Here is a 26,496-nt window from a genome sequence, read left to right as displayed (position 1 = left end):
CCTTGTGGGGTCCCTTAAGAAGGCAGATGGGGACCCAGCTGGCACGGAAAGGCCACAGACTGCAGCAGCCTCTGGAGTTAGGCTGACCTGAGCTTAGATCTAAGCTCAGCCACTTCCTCACTGTGGGCCTGGGTAGGTGACACCCTTTCTGAGATTGCTTCTCTATAGATGTAGGGTGATGACAGGCCCCATCCTTACAAAGCTTTGAGGATCGAATGGGAAGGTTCCTGTAAAGCCTGATCCAGGAGCAGCATCTCAGATTCTGGCTGTCACTCTTACTAGCCGTCATCTATGGGAAGCACCTGGTAGTAGCCTGGCACATCATAGGCATTCCATAAATGGCGGCTTTTATTATCGGTGTAATCACTGGCCATGATGCTGCACACAATGCTGCTTTTCTTAGCATCTGCCAACTAAGGTCAAGGTCTCTGATTGTGACAGCAATGTAGACACTTCCCACATACCTTCATGGCGGGATTCATGGACTTGATTCATTGTGTCCTTTCCTGGCCTAGTCTATGAAAGCTGGAGAGATGGCTGAAAACATCTGGCCCCTTTCTGCACATAAGGAAAAGCCCAGGTATGCTCCTGAGCTGTGTTTCCATCTAGAACCTGAGATGGAGGAAGGAATGGCTTCCAAACCCCTCTCCCCTACCCCTTCCCTCTTTATCTCCCCACAGCCAATTAATGAGCTGCTCATTTTGTCCATACTCCTGGGCTGATACTGAAGGAGTGGCAAAGAGGGATGTGATGCCCACCTTGGGTTAGGTCAAGACTTGTAGGCATGAAGAGAGAGGAGACTGGACCAGACCGGGACTAAGAAGCCTGGCTGAGAACCAGCTGTGCCACGTAAGGGGCTCTGGGACCTCAGGCCAGCCGCTTCCCTCAGATCCCCAGTCCTTCCAGTTCTGAAATGGGGGTTGTGAGAATGCCCGCTGCAGTCATGAGGCTTAACTGAGATGTTGTAAAGGGGAATTTAAATCAGGGATGGTTGTACAGATGCTAGCCATTACTAAACAAGGGAAGTGATCATTGTGTAACAATGATCTAGATTATATTTTTAGATGTCCTCAGTGTAGGAAAGTGGAGATGGAGGAGGCTATAAGAATTCAGAGGAGGGGCTGGGCACAGTGGCTCACGCCTGTAATCCCAGCACGTTGGGAGGCCGAGACATGCGGATCACAAGGTCAGGAGATCGAGACCATCCTGGCTAACACGGTGAAACCCCGTCTCTACTAAAAAATACAAAAAAATTAGCCGGACGTGGTGGCGGGCGCCTGTAGTCGCAGCTACTCCGGAGGCTGAGGCAGGAGAATGGCATGAACCCGGGAGGCAGAGCTTGCAGTGAGCCGAGATCGCGCCCCTGCACTCCAGCCTGGGCAACAGAGCAAGACTCCATCTCAAAAAAAAAAAAAGAATTCAGAGGAGGAAGGAGGCATCTCCATGGAGGGAGCTTCCCTCTCCTGCCCCACCCAGAAATGCCAACAGGGAGGAAGACGACAAATCCCTAGAACAGAAAGGATTGTAAAAAGCCACAAGGTTTTATATGAGTGTTTATTGATTCGTATATATGTATTTGTTTAAATATTGAGATGGGGACTCACTATGTTGCCCAGGTGGGTCTTGAACTCCTGGGGTCAAGCAGTCTTCTTGCCTCAGCCTCCCAAAGTGTGGGATTCACAGGTATAAGCCACCACACCTGGCCAAATTTATTATAGTTGAAAAGTAAGTGTATATGATATATATCTATTGTATACAACATGCTGTTTTGAAAAAGCCACATGATATTGAAGATAGGCTAGAAGTTAATATTTCATACGAATCCCGAGTCCCCCGCCTCCTTCCTCTGTGCCAGGCACTCAGGCTCACCAGTTTGGATAGGGTGGTTCCTAGAGATGGACTGCCATCCCCACTAGATGGCAGAGAAGAGCTGCTGAGCTCCCGCCAGACCCTGAGCAGAGCTGCAGGTGCCTCCCTGTTCCCAGGGTTCCCTCTGCTGAGCTCATTCAGGGGCCTTGTGACTCTGACCAGGCGCCCTGACGCTGCAAAATGTATCAGGTTGAAGGAATTCGGAAACAGACTTCTTAGTAGGCAAATCCTAGACTCCAGCACAGCTGAGCTACAGCTAGAAAGACCCTTGAGAGGGTGTCACTAGCAGGCCCCTTTCCACAAAGAAGATGGTTGGAGCCTAGAAGCAGAGAAGTAGGCTCAGAGCGAGGACTCGGACCTCGAATGCTCCTTTCCCTCTCGGCCACCGTGCCAGGCTTTGCAGGGTTGCCCTCTCAAGGCGCTTTAAGGAAACCCAGATCTAGAGGGTAGAGTGTAAGACTTACAGCTTGGGACCCAGGTAGTCTTAACCCTGTGTTCCTTGGCCCATGCGATGCCCACATTGCCCTATTCTACGAATTCCTCTCCACAAACACTTATTTGCCAGGTTCTGATTCTGATGCCTCACTTAAGGCTGCCTCCTGCCCCTGCTCATGCTCAGACCATTCATCTGTGTTCTCCAGGCATCTGGTTCATAGTCGGAGAGCTCTTAGCTCTAGATGTCATGATCTGTTTAATTGGCCAGCCTCCCCGGTTAGAATGTGGGCCTCTGAATTGTGGAGGGGGACAGGGGCCGGGACATGTTTCTCCCTGGGTCCCCAGTCTCTGACAGGAAGCCTAGCCCTGTGCGATGAAAAGATGAAGTTGCGTCGTGGTCACCTGCAAGGCAGCCAGAGGCTGGGGACTCGCTCATCTCCCGAGGTCTTTTCAGGAGGGAGGATGCCGTGCTGCTGAGTGGAGGCTGCAAGTGGTCAGGATTGCTCTGCATGTTTGGTTCAAAGGGCTCCGGAGCTGCTGCCTCCTCTAGGCACAGGTCAGCCCATTTTGAATGGGGCAATGTAAGCAAGCACAGCTGGTGGAAATGGTGACAGCAAAGCCACCTGAAAGCAGCCTGACCTGGTGGCTCATGCTCCTCCAAATCCTGGGCAGAATCTGAAAGCAGCAAAACTGGCTTAGCCAACACCAGTCTGCTTGTTCCTCAGAAACTTCTAGAGGTCCATGAGTTAAAGTCTCTGGCAAGGGCTGCAATTTTAGGATTTACATAAGAGTTTGCCTTCCATGGACTTGGTGGGATTCATTCCCTACCCCTCCACCTTCTTCCAGAATCTGTCTTTATGCCCTCTCAGCTTTCCCCTCCTCCGTTCCCTCTGCAGTACCAGGGCCTCTGGGTCCCCTGTGTCTGTGGCAACACTGGGTAGGCATAGCTGTCCCCTGCATTCTACCCATGTTACCAAGATGTGCAAGGCAGTCTCTTGTCAGTCCATGCATCTCACCTTCTTCTGCTGTGATGCTGCCTGCCCCGCCAGAGGGTCAGACCGGCTTGTTCTTCTTCTTTTTTTTTTTTTGAGATGGAGTCTCACTCTGTCGCCCAGGCTGGAGTGCAGTGGCATAATCTCAGCTCACTGCAACCTTCACCTCCCGGGTTCAAGTGATTCTCCTGCCTCAGCCTCCCAAGTAGCTGGGACTATAGGTGCCTGCCACCACACCCAGCTAATTTTTTGTATTTTTAGTAGAAATGGGGTTTCACCATGTTGGCCAGGATGGTCTCGATCTCTTGACCTCATGATCCACCTGCCTCGGCCTCCCAAAGTGCTGGGATTACAGGCGTGAGCCACCACGCCCGGCTGGCTTGTTCTTCTTTGGGTCGAGAGTCTCCCAAGGAGGCACCACCACAGACTGTGGCATCACGGTTTTGTTTTACCTGATCCCAAAATGACTGATGCAACTGGAACGTCTTTGCTGTTCTTTACATGTCCAATCCCACGGATAAAACCACACCTCGCTGAGTGGTATAACCTCCTGCACACACGACGATTAATCCATGCTTGCTCCCTTCCTCTCCTTACTGGCTCACTGTCTAGATAGAGCTTGACTTCCCACCCCCAGCCAGTCACCCACTTTGGAAGCCAAGAAGACAGCTTATTTTATTCTTTATTTCTTCCCCACAGGCCTTCATCAGAGTACAAGACCTCCGATATTTAGAGCTCATCAGCAGCATTGAGGTAAAAGATGAAACATTCTTCTTCCTTCTCAAGAAGGCATACTTGGGGTTCCTGTTTTAGGGGCAGCCCTTCTGGCAGGCAAGAGCCTTGAGGACATGGGAGCAGAGCTCACTGGCGTCTGGGCATCTGGGCCACAGCCTTGCTCTGGGGGCAGAGTGGCCACATGGGGAGACAGCGGCAGGCAGTGTGAGCTATCGTGTGATAGCTGGGTGAAGCTCTCCCAATCTCCGTGGGGAGCATGGCCCGTGGTCTGAATTGAACGCCCCAGAGTTCTGGAGTAACCCCCAGCCCTACTGTTTCTGGCTGAGAATATTGACCTTGTCATCCAAACCCAATAGGCCTGCAGTGTGCTAAGGAAGCTGGTTGTAGGTACGCCATTTGCTGGGTGGTGGTCAACACTATGCCTTTTTTTTTTTTTTTTCTGAAACAAAGTCTCACTCTGTTCCCCAGGCTCGAGTGCAGTGGCACGATCACGGCTTACTGCAGCATTGACCTACCAGGCTGAAACGATCTTCCCACCTAGCCTCCCAAGTAGCTGGGACCACATGCATGTGCCACTCTGCCTGATTAATTTTTTTGTATATTTTGTAGAGCAGAGTTTTCCCATGTTGCCCAGGCTGGTTTCAAATTCTTGGGCTCAAGCTATTCGCCCACCTTAGCCTTCCAAAGTGCTGGCATTACAGACTTGAGCTACCAGGCCCGGCCCTTAGACACTATTCTTAATTTCTGTGTATCTCAGTGCTGTCTGGCTGTCTGTTAAAAGGCATATACATTTTTTCTCCTGAACAGATTTATTGTGAGGGTATGGGAATGTGAGACACATTTGAATTCCCAGTTGGAAACAGTGAGGAAATCAGCAAATGTCTTGTCCCTCTCATTCATTTCCATGTAATAAACACCTGTCGTGGGCCAACCCTTGTGCCGAGTTCAGTGGGCACAGAGCTGAGGAAGAGAGAGGCCGACAGGAGCTCACAGCCTGCTAAACCTCATAACATAAGCTGCTCTGTGCCCTATGCTCTGTGCCCTGTGCTCTTCTAGATCCTCACATTAACTGAATGAGGCAGGTATTGTTGCTCTCCCTATTCCATGTGGGAGAAAATTAAGGCTCAGTGAGACAATGCCACGTCCCCACAGGTCCACAGCCAAAAACTTGGTGGAATTCAAGCCCAGTCTATTTCCTAAGCTCATGCTCTCTCGGCCACATACCCTCCCTACCCGCGTGTCGTAAAGGGCATCTGTATGTTCTGGGGTTTACCTACCACATGGTAAAGGGCTTGTTCGGAGCTATTGCCCAAAATGCCCAGTGCTGCTGACTCTCACTGTCAGTGGATTTACAAAATCCACTGGCCTGGATCTGGGGGTCTTCACCGGAAGTCAAGGAGCATAATTTTCCTCTCCACAAAAGTAACTGATTGCTGTGGGGTCCAACTATTATTTGTCACATTTTACTGGGATCAAAATATAGTCCTCTCCTCATGTGCTATGAGCTGGGAAGTGCTTTAAAGTAAACTAAGATTGTCTCCTGAAAAAAAGTAAAGTGCCTTTGAGTGTGTTCTATGTTGACTGCCCGCAGACTTGGTTGCACACATCTCGGTGCTCAGCATAATTCCAGAGAACTGCGGATCCTCAGTGGGTGCCTTTTGGATAGGGGAGATGTTCTTGTCCTGCTGACGGCGGGGAAGAACCTACCCATGTTGACATGCACCTGCTGAGTGCCATAGATCGTTATTATTGGTCATGGTGATGTCCTGGGGCCTAGAATGGATATGGCCTGAATTTCATGTCTAGTAAAACCTTTTTTTTTTTTTTTTTTTTTGCAGAGATAGGGTCTGGCTATATTGACCAGGCTGGCCTACAACTCCTGGGCTCAAGTGATCCTCCTCCTTTGGCCTCCCAAAATGTAGGGATCACAGGTGTGAGCCACCATGTCCAGCCAAAATCAATCTTTTATCTCACTGCAAGATTTTAATTCCTTTCCAACTATTAGGAGTTAGTCTGTTTGATGAGCCTGAGCTGTGCTCAGGTTTTTAGAATGATTTCTGTCAGTGTGGAAGCACGTTGCCTCCAGCTGTTAAAACTTTCACCAGCTTGTCTAAGAGTTTGATTCAATGTCTCATCATCCTCTGTATGCTACTCTTGCTAGAAAACAAGCAAAAGGAAACTGCTAGGACTCAGGGTTTGAGTGCTACTGAGTATTTACAAATACTTGAGCTGTAGACAAGTGAATGTTCCCTGACACAGAAGGAAGAAGCTTTATCCTCAGCTGTGCTAAGTGTGTGTGTGTGTGTGTGTGTGTGTGTTGTTGGGGACATCACTTGCTTCAGAAGACAGTGTTACGTGATACAAGGAATATCTGGAGTCAGACAGAACTGCATCCAAATTCCAGCTCTGTCTGACCCTGACCTGTTCCTCTTCTTGAGTCTCAGCATCCTTCACTCTAATACTTGGGTAGTGAGACCTACCCTGAGGGTCACTGAGAGGAATAAAGGGGCCATGTGTGTATAAGTATATACCCAGAACCTAGTGGATGTTCAGCATGCGGGATTTCTTACTTTCTCTTTAAAAGTAGGGACATAGTGAGACTTGTCATCCTATTTTATTGGTCTCCCTCTTGGGCAGAAACCCTAAACATTCTCCTGCTCTGTCATCCCCATGAGCCACAACTCTGCCAAACAGGGCTTGCAGATTTGGGAGATCTCTGGAGCTTAGGGGTCATGGATGAGTCAGAGCACACACTATTCAAACTATTCCGTCATAGCCTTGGAATACACAGGAAAGCAACCCTGAGGAATTTCCATTAAACAAACAAAGGTTTGCATCTTTTTTTGATCTTTGCTTGTCTGGTAAAAACCTGCTTTTGTTGTCAAGCGTTCCCAGCGGGAACCTGGGGGAGAGAGACAACAGCCAGGAGCCAAGCCCAGATTCCAGTAGGAAGGTCCAGGGGCCTCACTTGAAATAGCCACATCTAACCTTTGTAAAGGCTGCTTCCTGCCCATGGCTGCAGAGGCCATTTCCTGTGCTTCTAATTTTTCCAGGAGAGGAAGAAGCGGGGAGAGACCAACAATGACCTGTTTCTGGCAGATGTGTTTTCCTACCAGGGGAAGTTCCATGAGGCCGCCAAACTGTACAAGAGGAGTGGGCACGAGAACCTCGCGCTTGAAATGTATACCGACCTCTGCATGTTTGAGTATGCCAAGGTAACCCACCCTGTCCCAGGCCCAAGCTCCAGCTTGGAGCCCACTGGTATTCTCACCTGCGGTGTCCAAGTTATTTTCCCCAAGAGTGGTGTAGACAAAAACTAGCAATGGTCTCAGAAAGGATGTGGGGAAACTGGTAAACAAATGACCCATCTACAGCCACTGGTTGAAACTCACCTAAAACTGACATTTAACGCTGACACCAATGGGGCAGACTATGGCAGTTCAGACCTTCATCAGCGCCAGAGCTGGATGGCTGTGGGTCTGCGCCAGCACAATCCCTTCATTGATTTGAGGGCTCAGTGCTTCAGGGCTGTCTCCCACAAATCCTCTCAATCCTTATCAGGAGCTGCCAAGAATCGGTGTCTTCAGGCGGGAGCCGGTCCTGCCAGTCATACAGGATAATGTGGTGCCTGCCAGCCAAGTTTCCCATAGCACCTGCTGATTGTCCTGGGCTTCTCACTAGGCCTCTGGGAAGTCAGGCAGAGCCTCCGCCCTCCTGTGTTAGCGCAGCATGCCTCACGCCTACCGGCTGCAGAGTGGCTACCATGTGGTTGCAGTGGGTGATAACAGAGATTCTCTTTTGCATTGGGATGGCCCTTATGAACCTTAGTCCCCAGCAGAGCTGGGCCTTTTAAGGCAGGTATAGGAGAGGAGCTTCCTGGACCTGGCTCTTGATGGCTTCTGTGGGAAGGAGTTGCACTAAGGAGCCCAGACCAGCCAAGACATTGGCAGTTCAGTCTAAGCAAAGTTCAAAGAGGCTTGGGTGCATTGAGCAACTACAGTCTTCCTTCTACAGAGGGGCTTTGTTAACCTGCCTTTTCCGGGAGTGTCAAAAGTGGCTCTCAGTGTGTTATGAAGTGACTCATCAGCCACAACCTATTAGTGGGCTACTAATGGTAATTCTCCAGCTCACAAGTTCAAGATGGAAAATCTTCCCCACATTTTTCTGCTTTTATATTCCTGAAGATGGCTGTGCTGTTCCACCACCTGTTCGACCCTGGGGCTGAAGGTGTGTTTGGTGGCCTGTGATGTTGCCCAGGACCTTTTCATCAGTACGTGGATGAGCTTCTGGGCCCCAGCCTGTCTTTTCACCTTAGTGATTTATTCACTCCGTACCTGAGACCCAGAGTGTACAGGCTCCCTCTGCCTTTTCCTCGTCACCTTCTCTACCCTCCCCCAGGCCCCACCACAGACACCTAGAAGATTTCATAACACATTCATACTGAGATCACCAGAGTCAGTGCATCTCTGCTTCTGGGGATAACAAAATTTTAACTCAGGATGAACCCTTCAGGGATCAAGACCCTAGAGGTAGAATTTAGGCTTAGGAACCCCTGAAGCCTCCTCAAGGAGGCAGCTGTGCTGCAGTAGAAAATGCCTGGTCAGACTGGGCGTGGTGGCTCAAGCCTGTAATACTAGCACTTTGGGAGGCTGAAGTGGGTGGATTGCTTGAGCTCAGGAGGTCAAGACCAGCCTGGGCAAAATGGTGAAACCCTGTCTCTACCAAAAGTGCAAAAAATTAGCCAGTGCCTGCAGTCCCAGCTACTGGGAGGCTAAGGTGGAAAGATTGTTTGAGCTCCAGAGGTAGAAGTTGCAGTGAGCCAAGATCACACCACTGCACTCCAGCCTGCGTAACAGAGCAAGACCCATGTCAAAAATAAATAAATAAGAAAATGCCTGGCCTTGGTGCCCCAGAGCTGGTGTGAGTACGGGTTCTTTCTGTGGGATGACCTAGGGAAAGGCTCTTCAGTTTGCCAAGCCTCCCTTCCCTTCTCAGATGGTAATAGCCACAGCTCAGTTTAGTCTTGAGATTTGCACAGAATAATGTATAGGAAAGCCCGTTAGAAATGCCAAGCTGTAGAAAGATTAGGAAGATGAGAGGGCCACACGTGACCACAGAGTGGATCTTCACACCTCTCTCCCTGGCTGGCCTCACTCCTGCCCCTGCTCTGAGGCCCCTCCTTACACTCTGGTGGACTTCATGTGCCCACAGCCTCCCACCAGAACTGCAGCCCATTTACACACTCCATCTGCTCCGTCTCTCTATGAAGGTAAATACTCTGGGACTTGTTTTTGGTTTTAGTTTTTGATCACTATTCCAAGGAAGTTGGTTCCATTTCAATCCGCCCTGCCCCCACTTGGTAGTCTGAATTTGAGAAATGTGTACATACACATTATGTGGGGGGTGGGGGAGATCTAGTACCGATTAACATGGCATGTTTTTGTTTACTTGAAAATTGCTTCCCAAGATTCAATCTGGTTTTCAGAAAATTTTTAAATTACATTCCCACGTACAAATAAATTGTATGCTTTCTGGATAAGTGACATGTTTATATGGTGATAAAGGGAATTATAATGCTCTTAACTCTTATGTAGTATGTTCTTATCAAAATCACCAAGCATGAGAACACTGTTTAGTCTCATTCATCACTCAGCACAGCCTCTTTCTGTCCACTTCAGGGCCAAGTCTTTGCCATGGCCCCAGATAACGTGTAACTTAGCTTTAGGAAAGCAAAAAGCCTTTGAATTCCCAGTTTGCTGAGCCTTGAAGGAAGCTTTTAGACCCAGCTTCAGTGAAGTCACAGCTCCCTGAGTGGCCAGCTGGCCTAGGCTTATGGCTTCCTCTCAGCCTCTCACCCTTGCTGCAGTCACCCCTAGTCCCCTGAGCACTCACTGAAGTCCCTTTGAAGATGCCTGTTTCCCCCAGCTGCCACCCTCATTTCACCAGCCAGGTAGGCAGGGTTTCCAGCTTCGTGCTAGCGTACAGAATCCGCGCCATAGCAGCTACCAAAAGGAGAGGTGTGTCTGTAAAGGCCCAAACTAGGCGGGGACAGTGGCTGCTTTCCAAGCCCCTTCCCTTTGTCAGCTCCTGGGAAAACCAAAGGCCAGCCAGGAGGTCTGTCTTCTATTGGATCCCAGCATCAGGGTATACAATGCTCTTTCCTCCCCTTCTTAAAATGTATCATATATTAGGCCGACCTAATACCCTGAAAGCACAATTACCCTGAAAGCAAATGAAAAAAAGCGAGCTAATTGTTCAAGTGGATTTTTAGCATACATTGACTGCACTTTCCTGACACATGAGCGTTAATCATGGGGAAAGGAGTGCTTTTTTAATTCTCAGTGAGGCTGACACAAAGCACTCTCTGCAGGGTACATTATTCCTAAGACAAACCACTTCTTACCAGTAACATAGACCTGGGCTCTAAGGGCTCCCAGTTTCCCTTTTTGAAAAGCTCCACCTTTAAAAGCTGCCTCGACTCTGGCAAACTCCCACATGTGTATTTTGGGTAACTACCGTGAAAAGAGGTAATGTTCTGGGGCTGTTTTTCACACATTCTATGGCCAGCCCAGAGAAGCTGGGCATACCGCTTCAGAGGGCCGCTGCTGAGGCCAAAGGAACACAGGCTCTAGGCCTGACCCCTGAGCCTCCAGGACCACAGTCGTCTCTTCCTTCTCAGGTCCTCTCCTGAGCACCTTCCCTGCCTCAGATCCCCCCATGGTCTCCTGCTGTCCCACTGTCGGATCAGGTCCTCACACCTGCAGACCTGACCTCAGGACAGGATCCCTAACCATTCAGCTGAGAAGCAGCTAACCAGAGAGAGGTTTGCTTATTATCTGTCCCAGGCAAGTAACTGGGGCAAAGACCATGCAATGATTCCCTAGTTCGGGGCACAGAGTGTTTGCTGGTGATTCAGAGAGGGCATGGAGGGCCGGCAAACTGTAAGTCATTTTGTTTGTGTAAGTTTAGGGGAACCCATGCTCAGCCCACTCTGAAGCATGTGGTGTCACCCATACGATCTGAATAAAGATGACAGGTCTCGATATTTGGAATTGTGCACCAGGTTGTCTCATTGCTGTTTAGGAATAATCATGTATTTACCAAACTACGTGAGAGAGAGACAGCCTGATCATGAACCCCCGAGCCTGCAGACTTCATGTGCAGGGCCCCAAATAGTCTAGAAAGTGTTGTTTAGCCGATGAACAAATGCCCATTTGTGAGATGGGAAGGAAGCACTGGGGGCCAGTGTCCTTGACGCTGTCCCAGGATCCCCCAGGAACACCTGCAGGGCAGCCTGAGATCACTCTTCCCGAGACCTGGGACCCCCCCTACTCAGCCCCTCAGGAACGGGCCCTGCCTGCCTCCTGGTTGCCTGCTTCAGCCATGTGGAGCCTGCCCTTGCTGCTAGAAAAGCCTGATGTAACGCTGGCACAGGAAGTTCTGATCCAGAGTGTTTTTGTTTGTTGTGCTTCCTCAGGATTTCCTTGGATCTGGAGACCCCAAAGAAACAAAGATGCTAATCACCAAACAGGCTGACTGGGCCAGAAATATCAAGGAGCCCAAAGCCGCCGTGGAGATGTACATCTCAGCAGGAGAGCACGTCAAGGCCATCGAGATCTGTGGTGACCATGGCTGGGTTGACATGTAGGTTTTGGTCCCTGCCCCGAGAAGCATTTGGCAGCATGTCATCACATGTCACCTCTTGACTGTCAAGGGAACAAATAGTGCTTCTCTAATTATCTAAAGCTAATATGATAGTGGCTAGCTTCTTCAGGAGACACAGAGATTGCACAAGGCAGTAGCTGCCTTCCAGGAGCTTGTGGAGTCACTAGGGGAAGGGATGGTGGGGACCAGGGAAGAGGAGACACCAGGACATCACAGCTGCCATTTGCTGAATGCTCACTACAACCCAGACACTGTGCTAATCTTCCAGGCATTAGGTTTTCCACCCATGCCATCAGGGCTGGTGTCTCCTCACCCACTTTGCAGATGATGAAACAGAAGCTAAAGGGACAAGTTATTCCCAAAGTCCAGATAGCTGGAAAGTTGTAGAGCTGAGCTTTAGCCTCTAATCTGGCCGATGTCAATTCCAACTACATGTGTAATGGTAGGAACAAAAACAAAACAAGTTCCAGGGAAGAATTCTTATGGGAGGAACCATGGATGTCTTCTCTTAGGAGACACTCTTTGCATGAGGGGACCTTGAAGAATTCCAAGAGGTAAATAGAGATGGGGGGAAAGGAAATGCAGGCAGGAAGTACAGCAGGAACACAGCGAGTCGGCTCTGGTTGGAGTAAAAGACGTGTGGGAATGGGAGGGTGAAGGACGTGGGCTGTGGGTTGGGGGAAGTGGGCTGGCCACACTGGAAGGGCCCCTGATGCCAAACGGAGGTGCTTAGATTTGCCGATAGTGAGTGACCACCTACGGTCAGGGTTGTACAGTCAGACATCCCCCAGGCAGGCAGGTAGAATGGAGACCAGATAACTGGCTAGTGCAGTAGAGCAGGAGGGAACTTGGTAGCTGAGGGCATGAAAGAGAAGTAGCAGAGTTAGAACCAAGTGACCCATCCCAGGGTGGTGGGGCAGGGGTGAGTGTCAGGCTAGCTTTGCTCTGTGGCTGCTGGTGGGTTACACCATTCGTCAAGGTGGACAACAGGGAGAGGAGGAGGTTGGGGTGGGGCAGCACTGAGACAGGATGGATTCAGCCTTGGGACTCAGTGCACTAGACCTTCAGGGGGAAGGCTTTGTCTTTCCAGTCAGTGAGCTTCAGGCTCACACACGTGCACACACACATGCACGTGCTGCTGTGGCAGGCAGAGGACATGATGGGACAAGCTCCTGAGGGTGGCTTAGGCTGGTTCCTAAAGGCTGTTGACTCTTCAGGAAACAACACTGTGGTCTACAGGTAGCAGTGGCCCAGCCAGGATTTGGGGATATGGAGGAGGCTGGTTAATGATTAAATTATTTCCTTGAGTGCTGCCATATATTAATAATTGGTGTGTTGGCCCCTTACAAAGGGACCTTGGTGGATGTCCTACCACCCCATTTTCTTGTCCAATAGTAATTTTTTTAAGACAGAGGCACAGATTTTGTTCCCCACATTTTTCTTTAAGTGAAGGGGTTCATATAGAAGAGGGCCAGGCAGATTTAGGGTCCCCTGTTCTCTCGTCTGGCTTTTCATGTCACTTTCATTTGTAAGTGCTATGTGTCAGGTTACTCTGAGGGTACTTGAGTAATTCAAGAAACACATTAAGCATGTTCTGTTCGCTTTCCAGATGCGGCTATAAAAGGTGCCTTTCCTCTAGGGACATTGGGTGTGATGGGTGGGAAGGTTTCTAAGGCTTTAAGGTCTGTCTATGCCACCTTTCCCTAAAAATGTGTCCTTTTTCTGCTGAGCAGTGTTATTTTTAGATGCCATTATTATTCTAAGTGTAGACTGACAGGCCTCCGTGCCTTGCCTGTCTCTGAGACAGGGATTCGTTACAGCTGCTTCTCTTTCCTTTCTCACCAAGACTAGCCTGGGTAGAACCCTTTCTCCTGGGAGAGTTAGTTTGACTCCAAATTCCAGCCTGACCAGAGAGAACAAGCACATTCTATCCAGGCGTCATGTCCCCATGAGCAATGGGAGGGCCGCTCACCACGGGGAAGCAGTGGTGAGCCAGTGGGTCCCTGCGGCTCCTCCCTTTGGTCAGCACCTTGGCCAGGAGGACAGGGAAGACTTCCTGCAGGCCTTTGTCCAGAGCTCCGAGCAGACCCCATACTCACCTCTTCCTTTAGAGGGCAGTCAATGAGGTATTCTTATGCCTTGGCCTCCACTTTTCTGTGAGAATTCCTGCACCTGTGGTGGAAAGAGCGCTGGGCTACTTCCTGGCTGCTGAGTCTTGGGCTGGGTGCTTCACCTTCCCCCCAGACTTTATTCTCATCTGAGAGATGGAAATAATAGTGCCCACCTCTTAGGGTGGTGAAGATTCTGATTTCATGCATGGGAAAGCTCATGGCATTATCTGGGTACTGGTAGGGGATTAGGAGATAATTGTTTCTATGCCCTGCTGGATAGCTCAGTGACTTCCGAGAAAGATACACGAGGTGGCTGATGGGATCCTGTAAAGGCCACCTCTCCCGGTCCCTGGTGATGTTTCTGGAGTGTGTATTCATGCATTTAATAACTAACCACTGAGCAGCTCGCAGGGGCCATGGCACGGTATCAACATTGGGGACTGCAGGATGAATGGACATACGGCCTGCCCTTGACAAGACCCAGAGCCCCCCCTCCTACCTGCCCCTTTCCTCTCCAGGTTGATCGACATCGCCCGCAAGCTGGACAAGGCTGAGCGCGAGCCGCTGCTGCTGTGTGCTACCTACCTCAAGAAGCTGGACAGCCCTGGCTATGCTGCCGAGACCTACCTGAAGATGGGTGACCTCAAGTCCCTGGTGCAGCTGCACGTGGAGACCCAGCGCTGGGATGAGGTGAGGGGAAAGCAGGCCTCGTGGGCTGGGGCCCCACCTGAGCCCTGGGACACGGGTGGGTACAGGGGCCCTTTGGGGTTCAGATGGAGAGAAGTTGCCCTCATGATGAAAGGAACATTGGGCTGGCAGTCAGGCAACTTAACCTCGAATTCTCTGAACCTCGAATTCTCTGAGCAACTTAACCTCGAAGTGGAGCGCCTTTCCACTTGTCCGTTCATTCAGTCATTGAGAAAATCGTTACTGACAGCCAGCTCTGTGCCAGGGTGGTGACAGGCACCGGGGATGTGAGTGTGAACACGACAGCTCCAGTGCCTGCCATTGGGCTGAGCTCCCTCTGACCAGCACCACAGGCTCAGACACGTGGCTGATGTGAAGATGCACCTGCGTGACATTTAAAACCTGCTGGGTAACATTTTGGCAGAAAGCACCATCTGTGCTTTCCAGATCCAGACTGCGAGAGTCATTTCAGGGGCCAGTTTTTTCCCTCCCTTCTCTGCCCCCACCCCACAACCACTGCTTCTCTCTCTGGTGTTGGGGGCTGTAAAGAATTAGCCAGGCCAGTGAGAAAAGTGGCCATGGCTGGCAGAAGCAGCTAATGCTGCCCCTTCTGTGGCCAACCCCCACCCTCCAGCTCACCGGCTCCCTGCGCCCTTCAGAGAAATCCATCCCCGAGAGGATTAGGAGCTGTGCCAAGATCCTCCCCCGACTCACCCACCCACCCGTCATGGTCCATTTTAGAGTGAAAGCAAAGCCTTCACTGAGAGGAGCCATCTGACTGTTGTCTGCTCTCTGGATGGCTCCATTTGGTGAGGTGTTGAGGTCACTCATGAGAAAAGGTGGGGCTAGGGACAGAGGCAATGGTGGCTTCTCAAGAGAAATTTATTAGATTTCTCAAGCAGCATAGATTAGAGCATCTTAGAATGACTCAGACCTCGCTGTGCATCAGGCAGACTTTCTCCCCATGGCTCATGTCCAGTTCTCCTGGCCTGACAGGTGATTCTGGGGCTTAGGTGAGAAGTAGTCAGTGGGTCCATACAGCTCAAGGCCCACAGTCATCTTTGACAACTGATAAGAAGTGGTAATGATGATAATGTCAATTCTGTTTCCTTAGGTATCGCCTGCAATTAAAAGAAATCTGTTTGCAGCACTACAGGAGCCCACGCAAACCCTCAAAATAAAATGTTTCCGATTCTGTGCCGCTTCTGTGGTCCAGAAACAGACTGTGTTGTTACTGAATCCAGTCGCTTGCATATTGCTGTTAATTGCCTTTTGTTTTCGAAGAGCTGATTTGTTTTTGCGTTTCTGTGGGTAGTTTTTGGGGGAGGCACTCTCCCTCTCTGAGTCGTCAGGCTGGCAAAATATGACATCCCTAATGAATTCAGCCAAGTGCAGTGTTTTCATGGGGGCTGCAGGGGCAGTTTTATTAAGACTTCATTTGCTCCTTCCCCCAGGCCTTTGCTTTGGGTGAGAAGCATCCTGAGTTTAAGGATGACATCTACGTGCCGTATGCTCAGTGGCTAGCAGAGAACGATCGCTTTGAGGAAGCCCAGAAAGGTAGGCAACACAGACTGTCACCTTCTAGAAGGAGCAGGAGAAGTCACTGCCAAGACATACATTTCAGGAAGGCTACCAAGCCCTTCCCATCTGTAGGTCCCAAGATAGATGACTTCATCCTGGGGATGTGATTGTTTGGTGGTGAAAGACTATGGAGCATGGAAAGACCATTGGCTTTGGAGTCACACCCTCCTGGGCCACACTCACTTGCTACAGGCCCTTAAGAGGTGCTGCCTCCTCTCCAAGCCTCTGTGGTTACTGAGCAAAGTGCTGTGCACTGCAATGTATCTTCTCATTTAATCCTCACAACAGCCCTATGGTATAGCTACCATCATTATGATTCCCATTTTGCAGATGAGAAAACTGAAGGGTAAAGAGGTGAAGAAATTTGCCTGAAGTTTCATAGCTAGGAAGTGGCAGGGAGGTAATGTGAGCCAGGGTGCCATGAGGACAATAAGGGAGGACTGCCACACAGTGTGAGGCATGGTCTCACCTCTACTGAGAATAGAAACTCAGCTTCTATTTCTGGCTCAGATAAATGGGTGACTTCTGCTCCTCAAGATTTCTGTTGGTAAAATGGGCTGCACAAAACATACAACGGCATCTGAAGTTGGAGCCAAAGCAAGTATAGAACTTTCGCTGATGTTATTAATCATATTTTTTTTAAGTTGACTTCCCTCTCTGTGTCAGGCCCTGGCTGAGCACTTAACCTATGTAACCTTGAATATTGCCAACAGCTGTGCAAGGATGAAGAGGCTAAATGTGCCATGCCAAGTCACAAATCTAGTCAGCAGGAGAGCCAGAATTGGACCAGTACCTCTCTGACTGGGGAACCTGATTTTTCTGTTTTGCTGCCTGTTTAGCCTTCTAATTGAAGTTAGGTGTTTCATGTTCCATAGCATCTGATTTACACTTCTATATGGTAACCGTTGCCACCTCCGGACACATTGCAGAACAAATGTCTCCCTGTTGGAGCTCTCAACCGAAAGCCCTCATTGAAGGATAGCGCATTCTCTGCTGCTTCAGCATTTCCAGAGCATCCAGTTGCTGAAGTATCTGCATGTTTGGGCAAAACACATCAACCTATCCATCTGTCTGTGTCTGCCCTTCCAAGAATCCATCACCATAGTAACTTGGTACTCAGACAAGAGATTGTATATGAGAATGGAACAAAGGCCAGACCTTCTCCTTCTCTGAAGGCAGAGGATTAGGATCATTTGAATGCCCACATATGGCAAGTGTCATGGCTACAAGTGCTTCACTATCAGCCACCAACATCTCAAGGGGCTGGCCACGTAGTAGGTACTCAGAAAATATCTATGTTAAACAGTGTAGGAATGATTGAGAGTTTTTTTGCTTGTTTTCACAAATGGTTGTGAGAACTGAGGTAGATCCTTCAAAGTGGTCACTGAAAAGCAGTCATTTGAAGACAAACTGAAGAGTTGGGCTTGGTTCTGGGACCTTGGGTGTGACGCTTTACCTCCATCTTGCAAAGTCCATTTCATTGCTCATAAAAAGGGGGATAATTTTCCTTCTTCATAAGTCTGTGGTGAGGATCCAGTGAGGTGATTAGCAACAAAAGCATTTTGCAAACCTCCAAGTGCAGTAAAGTGGCAGGTCCTGTTTGTATCACCTTAGGAGTCACAAAACTTTGCCCTGGAATGAGCAGGGGGCAGAACCTCACTGAAGATGAGCAAGTTTCACTCTTAGACTTTGCCCTGGAATTTGGCCCCTCCAGTTTTTCCTTTCTGCCATGCTTTTCAAAGTCGGTCGCCTTTTCCCAGCCAAAAAGGAATTTGTCTCACTGTACTTTTTCCAGGATGTAGCCTTGGTTATTTAGAGAAGCTCCATCCCAGCAACGAAGCACTGCAGATGCTCCAATGAGTGTCCTACTTCCAAAACAGCCCTGTGCGAGCCCCACAGAGCTCCATCCTGCCTCCTGAGTGACTTCCTAAATTGCATGTGCTTTTTTCCTCCCTCCACCGCTCCTACAGCATTCCACAAGGCCGGGCGACAGAGAGAAGCGGTCCAGGTGCTGGAGCAACTCACAAACAATGCCGTGGCAGAGAGCAGGTTTAATGATGCTGCCTATTATTACTGGATGCTGTCCATGCAATGCCTCGATATAGCTCAAGGTGCGTAAACATCAGCCAGACCACTGTTTTCCCAAGCCCCACTTCTGATAAACATCAGAAGAGCTGGGACATTTTAATTAAAGCTCTGGGCTTGTTTATTGGGTGTATTATCCATAAGCCTGCCTTGCAGTGGCGTAATCTGGTGTGTCATCTTTTTCCAGTTTGCCCATCAGAATGGTATGAGGACCGTCCTGGGGTTACGGTTGGCAGGTCCAGCCCTGCATTGCTAATTCAGAGCATATCTCTCCCCTGCTACCTGGGAGCCCATAGCTGGACCTGGGTGAGCACTGGGTTTTAAATTTTTTTAATTAAATGAGAAGATGAACAAGAGATGACTTTACAATAACGCACTCCAGATTCTTACTCATCCCAGCCAGAAAAACAGTTTCAATATTGCTTTCTTTCACAAGACTTCCCACGATGTACTGAAGGAGCCCTGGAAGTGGAAGAGAAAGATGTTCTTTTCCACTGGAAAAGGCCACATGCAGGGGTGGGAAAAACACTGGAATGGAGGCTGCAGGTGACTTGTAACAAGTCACAATCCTTCCTGAGCTCTGCATGCCCATCTGTCCTGTGGGAGTCCCTTGTCCTGGTCCCTTTGGTTGCTGGGAGCCTCACAGAGTCATGCTTACAGTTTGAAAATTGTCAAGCCCAGGTGTAAGGTCACATTTTTGTGTTCTGGCCAGTGCCTTATGCTTCTGATAGGAGCAGCAGAGGGAAGAGGCATAAGATAAGCATGAATACAGTTGGTGTCTGCCTGCCCTTGTCCCAGCAGGCTTTTCTGACACATCTGGGGTCTTGCTGCAGCTGTCGCTCCCTGAGGGGAATAACCTGGGAGGGTGCAGTGAGAGATCTGGAAAAAATATCTTCAAACTCCCTGGCCTTATGCCCTGCCCACCTAAGACTTCACTGTCCTGGACTGGCCCTACTCCTAAGCAGAGTACCTTTCCCCTCACTACACTTTGTCCCTCACCCTGGCACAGACACTGTGTGGTGGGAGAACTGATGCTGGCAAAAGTACTGTTGCCTGGCCCCTCCTCCTGGGGCCAGTTGGCAGCCACAGACACTGTTTGATATGTTTCCCCTCCCACCCGCTGCACACAGCAGATCCTGCCCAGAAGGACATGATGCTTGGCAAGTTCCACCACTTCCAGCGTTTGGCAGAGCTGTACCATGGCTACCATGCCATCCATCGCCACACGGTAAGGTGGCTGGGTCGCCAGCGCCTGAGGGTACCGTCTGCTGTGCTAGGGGTCCCGGGCATGTCTAAAGAGCAGCAGACTGGATGGAATGTAACCCACTGGTCACAGTGAACTGCTGAGGAATCTTGGTCTCCGCTGGGGAGAAAAAGTTTGATTTTCCTTGTTTGACTATTTGTTTGCCATGTATCACGCAGTGGGCTGCTGAATTGTAATCCAGAGCTGGTATGGTCCTTGCTAGTTCCTCAGTGCAGGCTTTAATGACTCGGGGAAACTCTGCATTAACCAGCGGGGGGGGCGGGAGTTCCATGAGGCCCTCTCCTGCAGTAGGGCGAAGACCCAGGTTAACCAAAGGCTCGAATTCCCTCCCTGGCTGGCCCTGTCAGTGACTTGTGTGTTCTTCAGCAGTTCACTTTCCCTCTCTGTCCCTCAGTTTCCTTCTCTGTGAAACCAGAGTGTTGGCTTGGTCTCCAGAAACCCAAATAGTTCTTTTTAGTCACTCTCTGATTCCTTTGAGAAAGCCATTTTAAATCTGTCTGGTGGCAATGAAGAACAGGTGATGGGTTGTCAACAGCCTCTTCATCCACTGTATCTCCTCAATCACCCAACAGATGTTGAGCACTTAGTACCTAGTAGGCAATGTACTGAGGGCTTCATTGTATCAAGTCATTTCCTCCTTTCAACCACACTTTGAGGGAAGGACTGTCACCCCCATTTTACAGATGATAATGAAGCCCTAGACAGAGGAGTCTCACAGGTTATTAGGTTGGTGCAAAAGTAATTGCAGTTTCAGACTGAATTTTAAATCATTATAACTAGGCTCAAACACATCTTTATTAATCAAAATAGGAACCATAATGATCAACACATTTTTGCCAATGAGAAATAAGTTTATTTCTGTAGTGTAAAAATCCATACTTTGGGATTCAATGAACTCTTGGAAAGCATTTTCTGCATCCTGCTGGTTGTGGAAGCGTTTTCCCTGCAAAAAGTTGTTGAGATGCTTGAAGAAGTGGTAGTTGGTTGGCAAGAGATCAAGTGAATATGGCGGATGAGGCAAAATTTTGTATCCCAATTCATTCAACTTCTGAAGCATTGGTTGTGTGACGTGCAGTCAGGTGGGTGAAGAAGAATTGGGCCCTTTCTGTTAACCAGTGCTGGCTGCAGGTGTTGCAGTTTTCAGTGCATCTCCTCCATTTGCTGAGCATACTTCTCAAATGTAATCGTTTCACCAGCATCAGAAAGCTGTAGTGGATCAGACCGGCAGCAGACCGCCAAACAGTGACCATGGCCTTTCTTGGTGCAAGTCTGGCTTTGGGAACTGCTTTGGAGCTTTTTCTCAGTCTAGCCTTGGAGCTGGTCATCACTGGTTGTCATATAAAGTCCGCTTTTTGTCACACATCACATCTGATTGAGAAATGTTTTGTTGTTGTTGCATAGAATAAGAGAAGACAATACTTCAAAATGACTATATTTTCATTTTCGATCTACTCATGAGGCACCCACTTATCGAGCTTTTTCACCTTTCCAATTTGCTTCAAATGCCAAACAACCGTAGAATGGTTGACATTGAGTTCTTCGGCAACTTCTCCTGTAGTTGTGAGAGGATCAGCTTCGATGATTGCTCTCGGTTGTTGTCAACTTCTAATGGCCGGCCACTACGCTACACATCTTCGAGGCTCTCATCTCCTTTGCAAAACTTCTTGAACCACCATTGCACTATACGTTCATTAGCAGTCCCTGGGCCAAATGCGTTGTCGATGTTACGAGTTGTGTCTGTTGCTTTATGACCCATTTTGAACTCAATTTAGAAAATTGCTTGAATTTGTTTTTTGTCTAACATCACTTCCATAGTCTAAAACAAACAGCAAGTAATAACTCATTAGCGAAAAAACATAAAGTGAGAAATGCCCATTGAAATGATGTATAACATAAACACATTTAGGAATGTATTCTACTATCAAACAGCAAATTCCAGAGCCAATATATGAGTCTCAATAGGCTGGCACTGGAGCCTGTGTTCCTAGCCTTTCCCTCCCTCTCTCCCTTTAGAGAAAGCAGGCTAGTATGTTGGTCTAGTGGGTAAACTTGAGAGTCCTCACACACAAATGACACCATGTTATTTACCTTCTCTGGCCTTCACTTCCTTCTCTATAAAATGGTGATAACAGCAGTATCTACATGATGGGATTGTTGTGAGGATTAGATGAGTTAATATTGGAAGAGTACCCAGCATGGAGTGACCCTAGGTGGCAGCTATCCTTACTGCTGCTGCAGGCAAGGCTTCACACCAGCTTTCCCTGGCCTGCACCCTGCGGCTGGGCATCTGGCATTTCTCTTTTTTCAGAGATGAGGTCTCTGTCGCCCAAGGTGGGATGCAGTGGCATGATCATAGCTCATGGCAGCCTCAAACTGCTGGACTCAAGTGATCCTCCTGCCTGAGCCTCCCAGAGCACTGGGATTATTACAGGCATGAGCCACCACGCCCAGCCTTTCCACAGTTCTTTGACCTCTCAAATGCCCTGCCTTCCACCTTGGGCACTTCTTTCCCTCTAATCTGTGCTGACCTCTCAGCACATTTTTTGCTTCTTGGGAAAGTCTGGCTAGAAGGACTCCTGACAGGCTCTGTGCAGGCCAACCGTCAGTCTAGTGTCACATCTCTTCCCACAGCAGGGTCAGTGGTCTCAAGGGACCTCATCTTCCCTTACAGTCTTTGCCTTTCCTGAAACAAGACCCCCTAGGGTCCCTCATCTCTATCAGGTGCTCACCTGGAGAGAAACTACCACAAAAGAAGCCCAGACTCAACTTGGGCTGGAAGTCAGGGCCCAGCTCAGCCTCAGTTTGCCCAAGCCACTCCGGAACCTGGCTCTCAGCTCCTTCCCTTAGACTTTTCTCCTGCTGCTCCCTGTCCTCTTCCTCACCTGGGGCATGGGGCTGAGGGCTCCTGTCTCTAACAACTGAGCTCTGCTAATACACACAGGACCTACATGGGACTAGGAGCTAAGGGGCTTCAGACCAGCTGGGGCCCTGGCTCTTATCCTAGCTGAATCTTCTTAATTGGGCCATTCCTTCGTTCAACAAATGCCTACTGTGTGATAGACCCTGTGATAAGACCTGGTGACACAGTGGTGAACAAAACATTGTCCCTGCAGTCAGTCCCAGTCTAGCAAACAGGACAATCCCTCAGGGGTAAAGTTTAGAGGCCTGTGAAGAGACTTCCTGGAGGAGGTGGCCCCTCAGCCAGAAGGCGGGAGAAAAGTAAAAATGGGGCAAGTGAAGCAGAGGAGGAGGAGGAAAGGTGTTTGTGGCAAAAGTCACAGCCTGTGCAAAGGCCTGGAGGTGAGTGGTAGTTTGTGGTTCAACATCCAGGGCCCAGGAGAGCAGCATTGATTCAGGGCAAGACTGGAAAGGGAAGTTCAGGTCCTTCCTGGATACATGGCTTCTTTCCCAGAGGAAAGGACTCCCCTCCTACCTATTGTTCCTGGTACGTTACTTAGCTTCCCTACCTAGTGCAGTAGAAGCAGAGACAGACTTCATCTTGTTCTTACCCTGGAAAGGATGTGGTCTCAGGTTTTCTTGAGTTCTTGGAGCTAACAAAAGCTATAGAAATTTAAGTGTGAATTAAATAGAAAATGCTAAGCTCTGAACTGAAGAAGTGTAGAGCAAAGTGAGTCCTCAGGAGTTTAGACCAATTAGGGGTTAAGCTTTGGTGGCTCAGTGATGAGTAGGGCGTCACAAGACCCTTCTTCAGTGCTCACAAGAAAAAGGAGTGGCTGGCCTGCTTTAATCCTCACCATTTAAAGCTTTATTAGAAATGGGTAATCTCAGTTTATGTACAGTGTGCCAGATGCCTTCAAAATAAGGTATTCTTGACCTTTTATAGACCCTCACATAGAAAATTCCCTATTTGTCTTCTGAGCTTCTGGCAGCCTCTAGGTACGAAGACCAATCATTCCACTAATGTGTGCTAACTGCCTCCTGTTAGTGCCTATGCCAGGAGCCAGGGAAGTGGGTCAGCAGTTGAGGAACTCCGCATGTGTGCTCATTTGGTGGCACATCAGTCAAGCTGCTGTTGGAAAGCACAGAAGAGGCATGTGGGTTCATGCTGGAGAGGGCTAAATGTCCTGTTGAAAGACAGGCTTATATGAATCAGTGGTTATGTCCTAAGTTGCATAGGTCTTCTCTTTTAGACCTAATTGGAGACAACTTGAGTAGTTCAGAGAAACGGAGTCATTACCAACTCCAGAGGCAGTACAGCTTGGAAGAAAGACATTCTTGGGCTTTGGAATCAGACCTGGGTTTGAATAGGAGCTCAGCTCTGTTCTAGTTGGTGACTTGGGCAAATTATCTATCTAGGTGTCGGTTTCCTCATCAGTACTGTGAGGATAAAAATGCATACCACAAGGTTATTATGTTAAAGACCAGATGAGACAGTGACTGTATGGTGCCCAGCACACAGTGGGTGCTCAATAATCAGAGCCGCTCTTGTTGATGTCACTCAGAATTATTGGTGTCTACCTTTTGGCCTGGCCCAGCAGCAGCTCAGTTGAGGAACTCAATCCCTGTTTACTTTTCTCTCACTGCAGGAGGATCCATTCAGTGTCCATCGTCCTGAAACTCTTTTCAACATCTCCAGGTTCCTGCTGCACAGCCTGCCCAAGGACACCCCCTTGGGCATCTCTAAAGTGTATCCTTTCTCTTACCCCTCCCCCGTCCCAGTTCTTGTCTAATGGCCCCAAGAAATTCCTTCCAGAGCACTTTCCTGGCAGAACCTTCCTCTCTCAGCAGCCCTCAGGGAAGAGACAGAACTCACCCTCCCGCTGCTGTTTGGCTGTAGAGGCTCAGCAGGGAGGCCCAGGGGCCCAGGCCAAGAGAAGATACGTTTTCAGGGCTCTCTGAGCTGAGCCCAGCAATAGGTCTCTGGCCAACACACTGTCCCAATTTCTCCTAGAACCCACAGATGAAAATGTGACTGAAATGGAAGAAGCATCAGGCCTTCAGGCTTGGAACCTTGGGCACTTCCCCAGACTGGGAAGGAGGGAGTGTTTGTTTAGCCAAGGTATACATAGCACCTGCTATGTCCCCAAGCCCTGGGCCAGGCACCGGGTGACAAAGCTGCCATCAAAGAGGGAGGTCACAAGTTAGGGCCTGCTTTGGTGGATGTTTGCTGTGTCTGAGGGTGGAATGAGGCTGAGGTCAGGGCCACGGTCAGGGAAGTTTACCTGGAGGAGGTGATGTCCATCATGCAAGTTGAGGCAGCCAGGGAAGATGGCAAAGTGGATGTTCCAGGGGAGGACCCAGCATGTGGAGAGGCAAGCAAGGCATGTGGGAGGGTGTGAGGGGGCCCTGGGTGGGAGGGGCCGGAGAGGCAGCAGGACCCAAGGCCTGAGGGCATACCTTTGGGTTTTCCTCTCCTTCTGTAGACACTGAGGGCCACAGTGGTGCCAATAAGCAGAGCAGGTGCCTGAAGGGCCTGTGCAGCCACGTACTGGATCATTGGATCCAGATTTTTAAAGTCTTGGATGTCATGAGACATAATTGTCCCTGTTCTTTTCTAAATCTCACTGTACTCTCAGCTCCTTCCCAGCCCTAGCACCACCTTCCCTCTGTAAGGAAAACGCACTCCACTGGAAAAGACGCAGAGCTCTTTGTTGTAAGAATTGGCCTTGCTAGAGGATTCCAGGCCCATTATTTATATTTCAGGGGAAACGACCCCAAATCAAGGGGTGCCTTCCTGGGGTCAGACCTCTGCTGCATGCATCTCCGTCTTTCCCCAAAGGAGCAGTCAGGGCTATGCCTGTGTGGGCTGAGCACCTGTACTCATCCTTTGCAGCAAGTTCTGTTTGAGTCAACAGCTTGATGGGACTCCTGCCCCGAGCCTTAATGGCTCCTGACAGTCCCTGACTTTGAGGAGTCATGCCGGAGACACAGAAGGAAACTCTCCACAAAACTGCTGAAGTGGACGGGGCTGCGCTGCAGAGGGCAGGAGCAGGAATACTGGGAGGAAGGTGGGAGGAAGGGCAGGAGGGCCTGGGAGCAGCCAACATCGGAGGTGACCTGAGAGGAGAGCACAAAGGCTCATCAGCCTCTGGCTGAGGAGCTCCAAGGGGGCCCCAGAGTACAGGTGAGGCTGCCGCTCAGAAAGTGCCCACCAGGCCCTTGGGGAAGGGCATGCAGGCAGAGTGGGGTACACCCAGGGGCCTCAGAGCAGGGCTGAGGGTAGCTCCCCAGGGAGTCTTGACCAGGCCTCACCTGGCAGGGCGAGAGCAGAGCACCCTTCGTGCCAGGCGTCCTAGGAGGGCCTGGCTGGCAGGTTTGGTGAGGCAGAAACAGCCATTTTGGCCTAGTCAGGGTGCAAGATGAGCCATCAGCAGGCCCAGAGATGCTAAGCAAGGTTAAAGTATTAATGGAAACTATGCTGTTTTTATATCTGAAAAAATTCCTGGGCCTTGCCATCCGAGAAGTACACTCACCTCTCACAAGCGCACGGAGCCTTCCCACAATCCTTCCTCTGCCCTCCCGGCACCAGCACGAGCTGTGTTCCAGCCCGGGGCTCACTTCAAGGATAGGCAGTGCCAGCTCCTAGGCCTGGTGTTGCCCCTGCTGTCCTTAACCCTGTTCACGGCAGGAAAATACTCTTCACCTTGGCCAAGCAGAGCAAGGCCCTCGGTGCCTACAGGCTGGCCCGGCATGCCTATGACAAGCTGCGTGGCCTGTACATCCCTGCCAGATTCCAAAAGTCCATTGAGCTGGGTACCCTGACCATCCGCGCCAAGCCCTTCCATGACAGTGAGGTGAGGACGCAGCACCCTTGGGCAGACAGCTTCTCCTCTCCCCTGAGGCCATCTCATGCCTTCTTGCCTGGCCTGGGTTCCGTTTGAAGAGAGACAGCTGTAGCTCCCTCTAGGCTCTGTGCCCCCTGCTCAGGCCTGGCCATGCCAGCTCCCCTGTGCTTCCCTGTCCACCCCCTGTTCTCCCCGCAGTCCCCCCGGTGCCAGCTCACAGTCCCCAACCCCAGCCCCAGCCCTCAGCCCGGTCTCCCTTGCTCCTTGCCCTCCCTTAGGCAAGCCCCACACCTCTGTGCCCAGGTGGCTCTGCCTTTACCCCAGGC

At 49.9% G+C, this 26,496-nt stretch overlaps 1 protein-coding gene across 12 annotated transcripts in view; it reads left to right on the top strand.

Annotated features, from left to right (window-relative positions):
- Nucleotides 1-26,496, top strand: part of LOC105477771 (intraflagellar transport 122) — a 97,314-nt gene that overhangs the window by 65,202 nt on the left and 5,616 nt on the right. For 9 of the 12 annotated variants that reach the window (XR_984936.2, XM_011734535.3, XM_011734532.2 and 6 more), the window contains 9 exons: nt 3,996-4,049; nt 7,085-7,246; nt 11,509-11,675; nt 14,326-14,497; nt 15,949-16,051; nt 18,046-18,186; nt 19,291-19,388; nt 23,972-24,072; nt 26,014-26,179. Coding sequence is in view for 11 of the 12 variants with exons in the window: in XM_011734535.3 (XP_011732837.2) it covers nt 3,996-4,049; nt 7,085-7,246; nt 11,509-11,675; nt 14,326-14,497; nt 15,949-16,051; nt 18,046-18,186; nt 19,291-19,388; nt 23,972-24,072; nt 26,014-26,179 (1,164 nt within the window). In the remaining variant the exon portion in view is untranslated. The remainder of the gene's footprint in view (nt 1-3,995; nt 4,050-7,084; nt 7,247-11,508; nt 11,676-14,325; nt 14,498-15,948; nt 16,052-18,045; nt 18,187-19,290; nt 19,389-23,971; nt 24,073-26,013; nt 26,180-26,496) is intronic. The other 3 variants (XM_011734536.2, XM_011734533.2, XM_071092279.1) reach the window with 2 other exon arrangements.

Source organism: Macaca nemestrina, chromosome 2 (assembly GCF_043159975.1).
Source record: "Macaca nemestrina isolate mMacNem1 chromosome 2, mMacNem.hap1, whole genome shotgun sequence".
Classification (NCBI taxonomy): Eukaryota; Metazoa; Chordata; class Mammalia; order Primates; family Cercopithecidae; genus Macaca; species Macaca nemestrina.
This window is presented reverse-complemented; position numbering and strand designations above follow the sequence as displayed.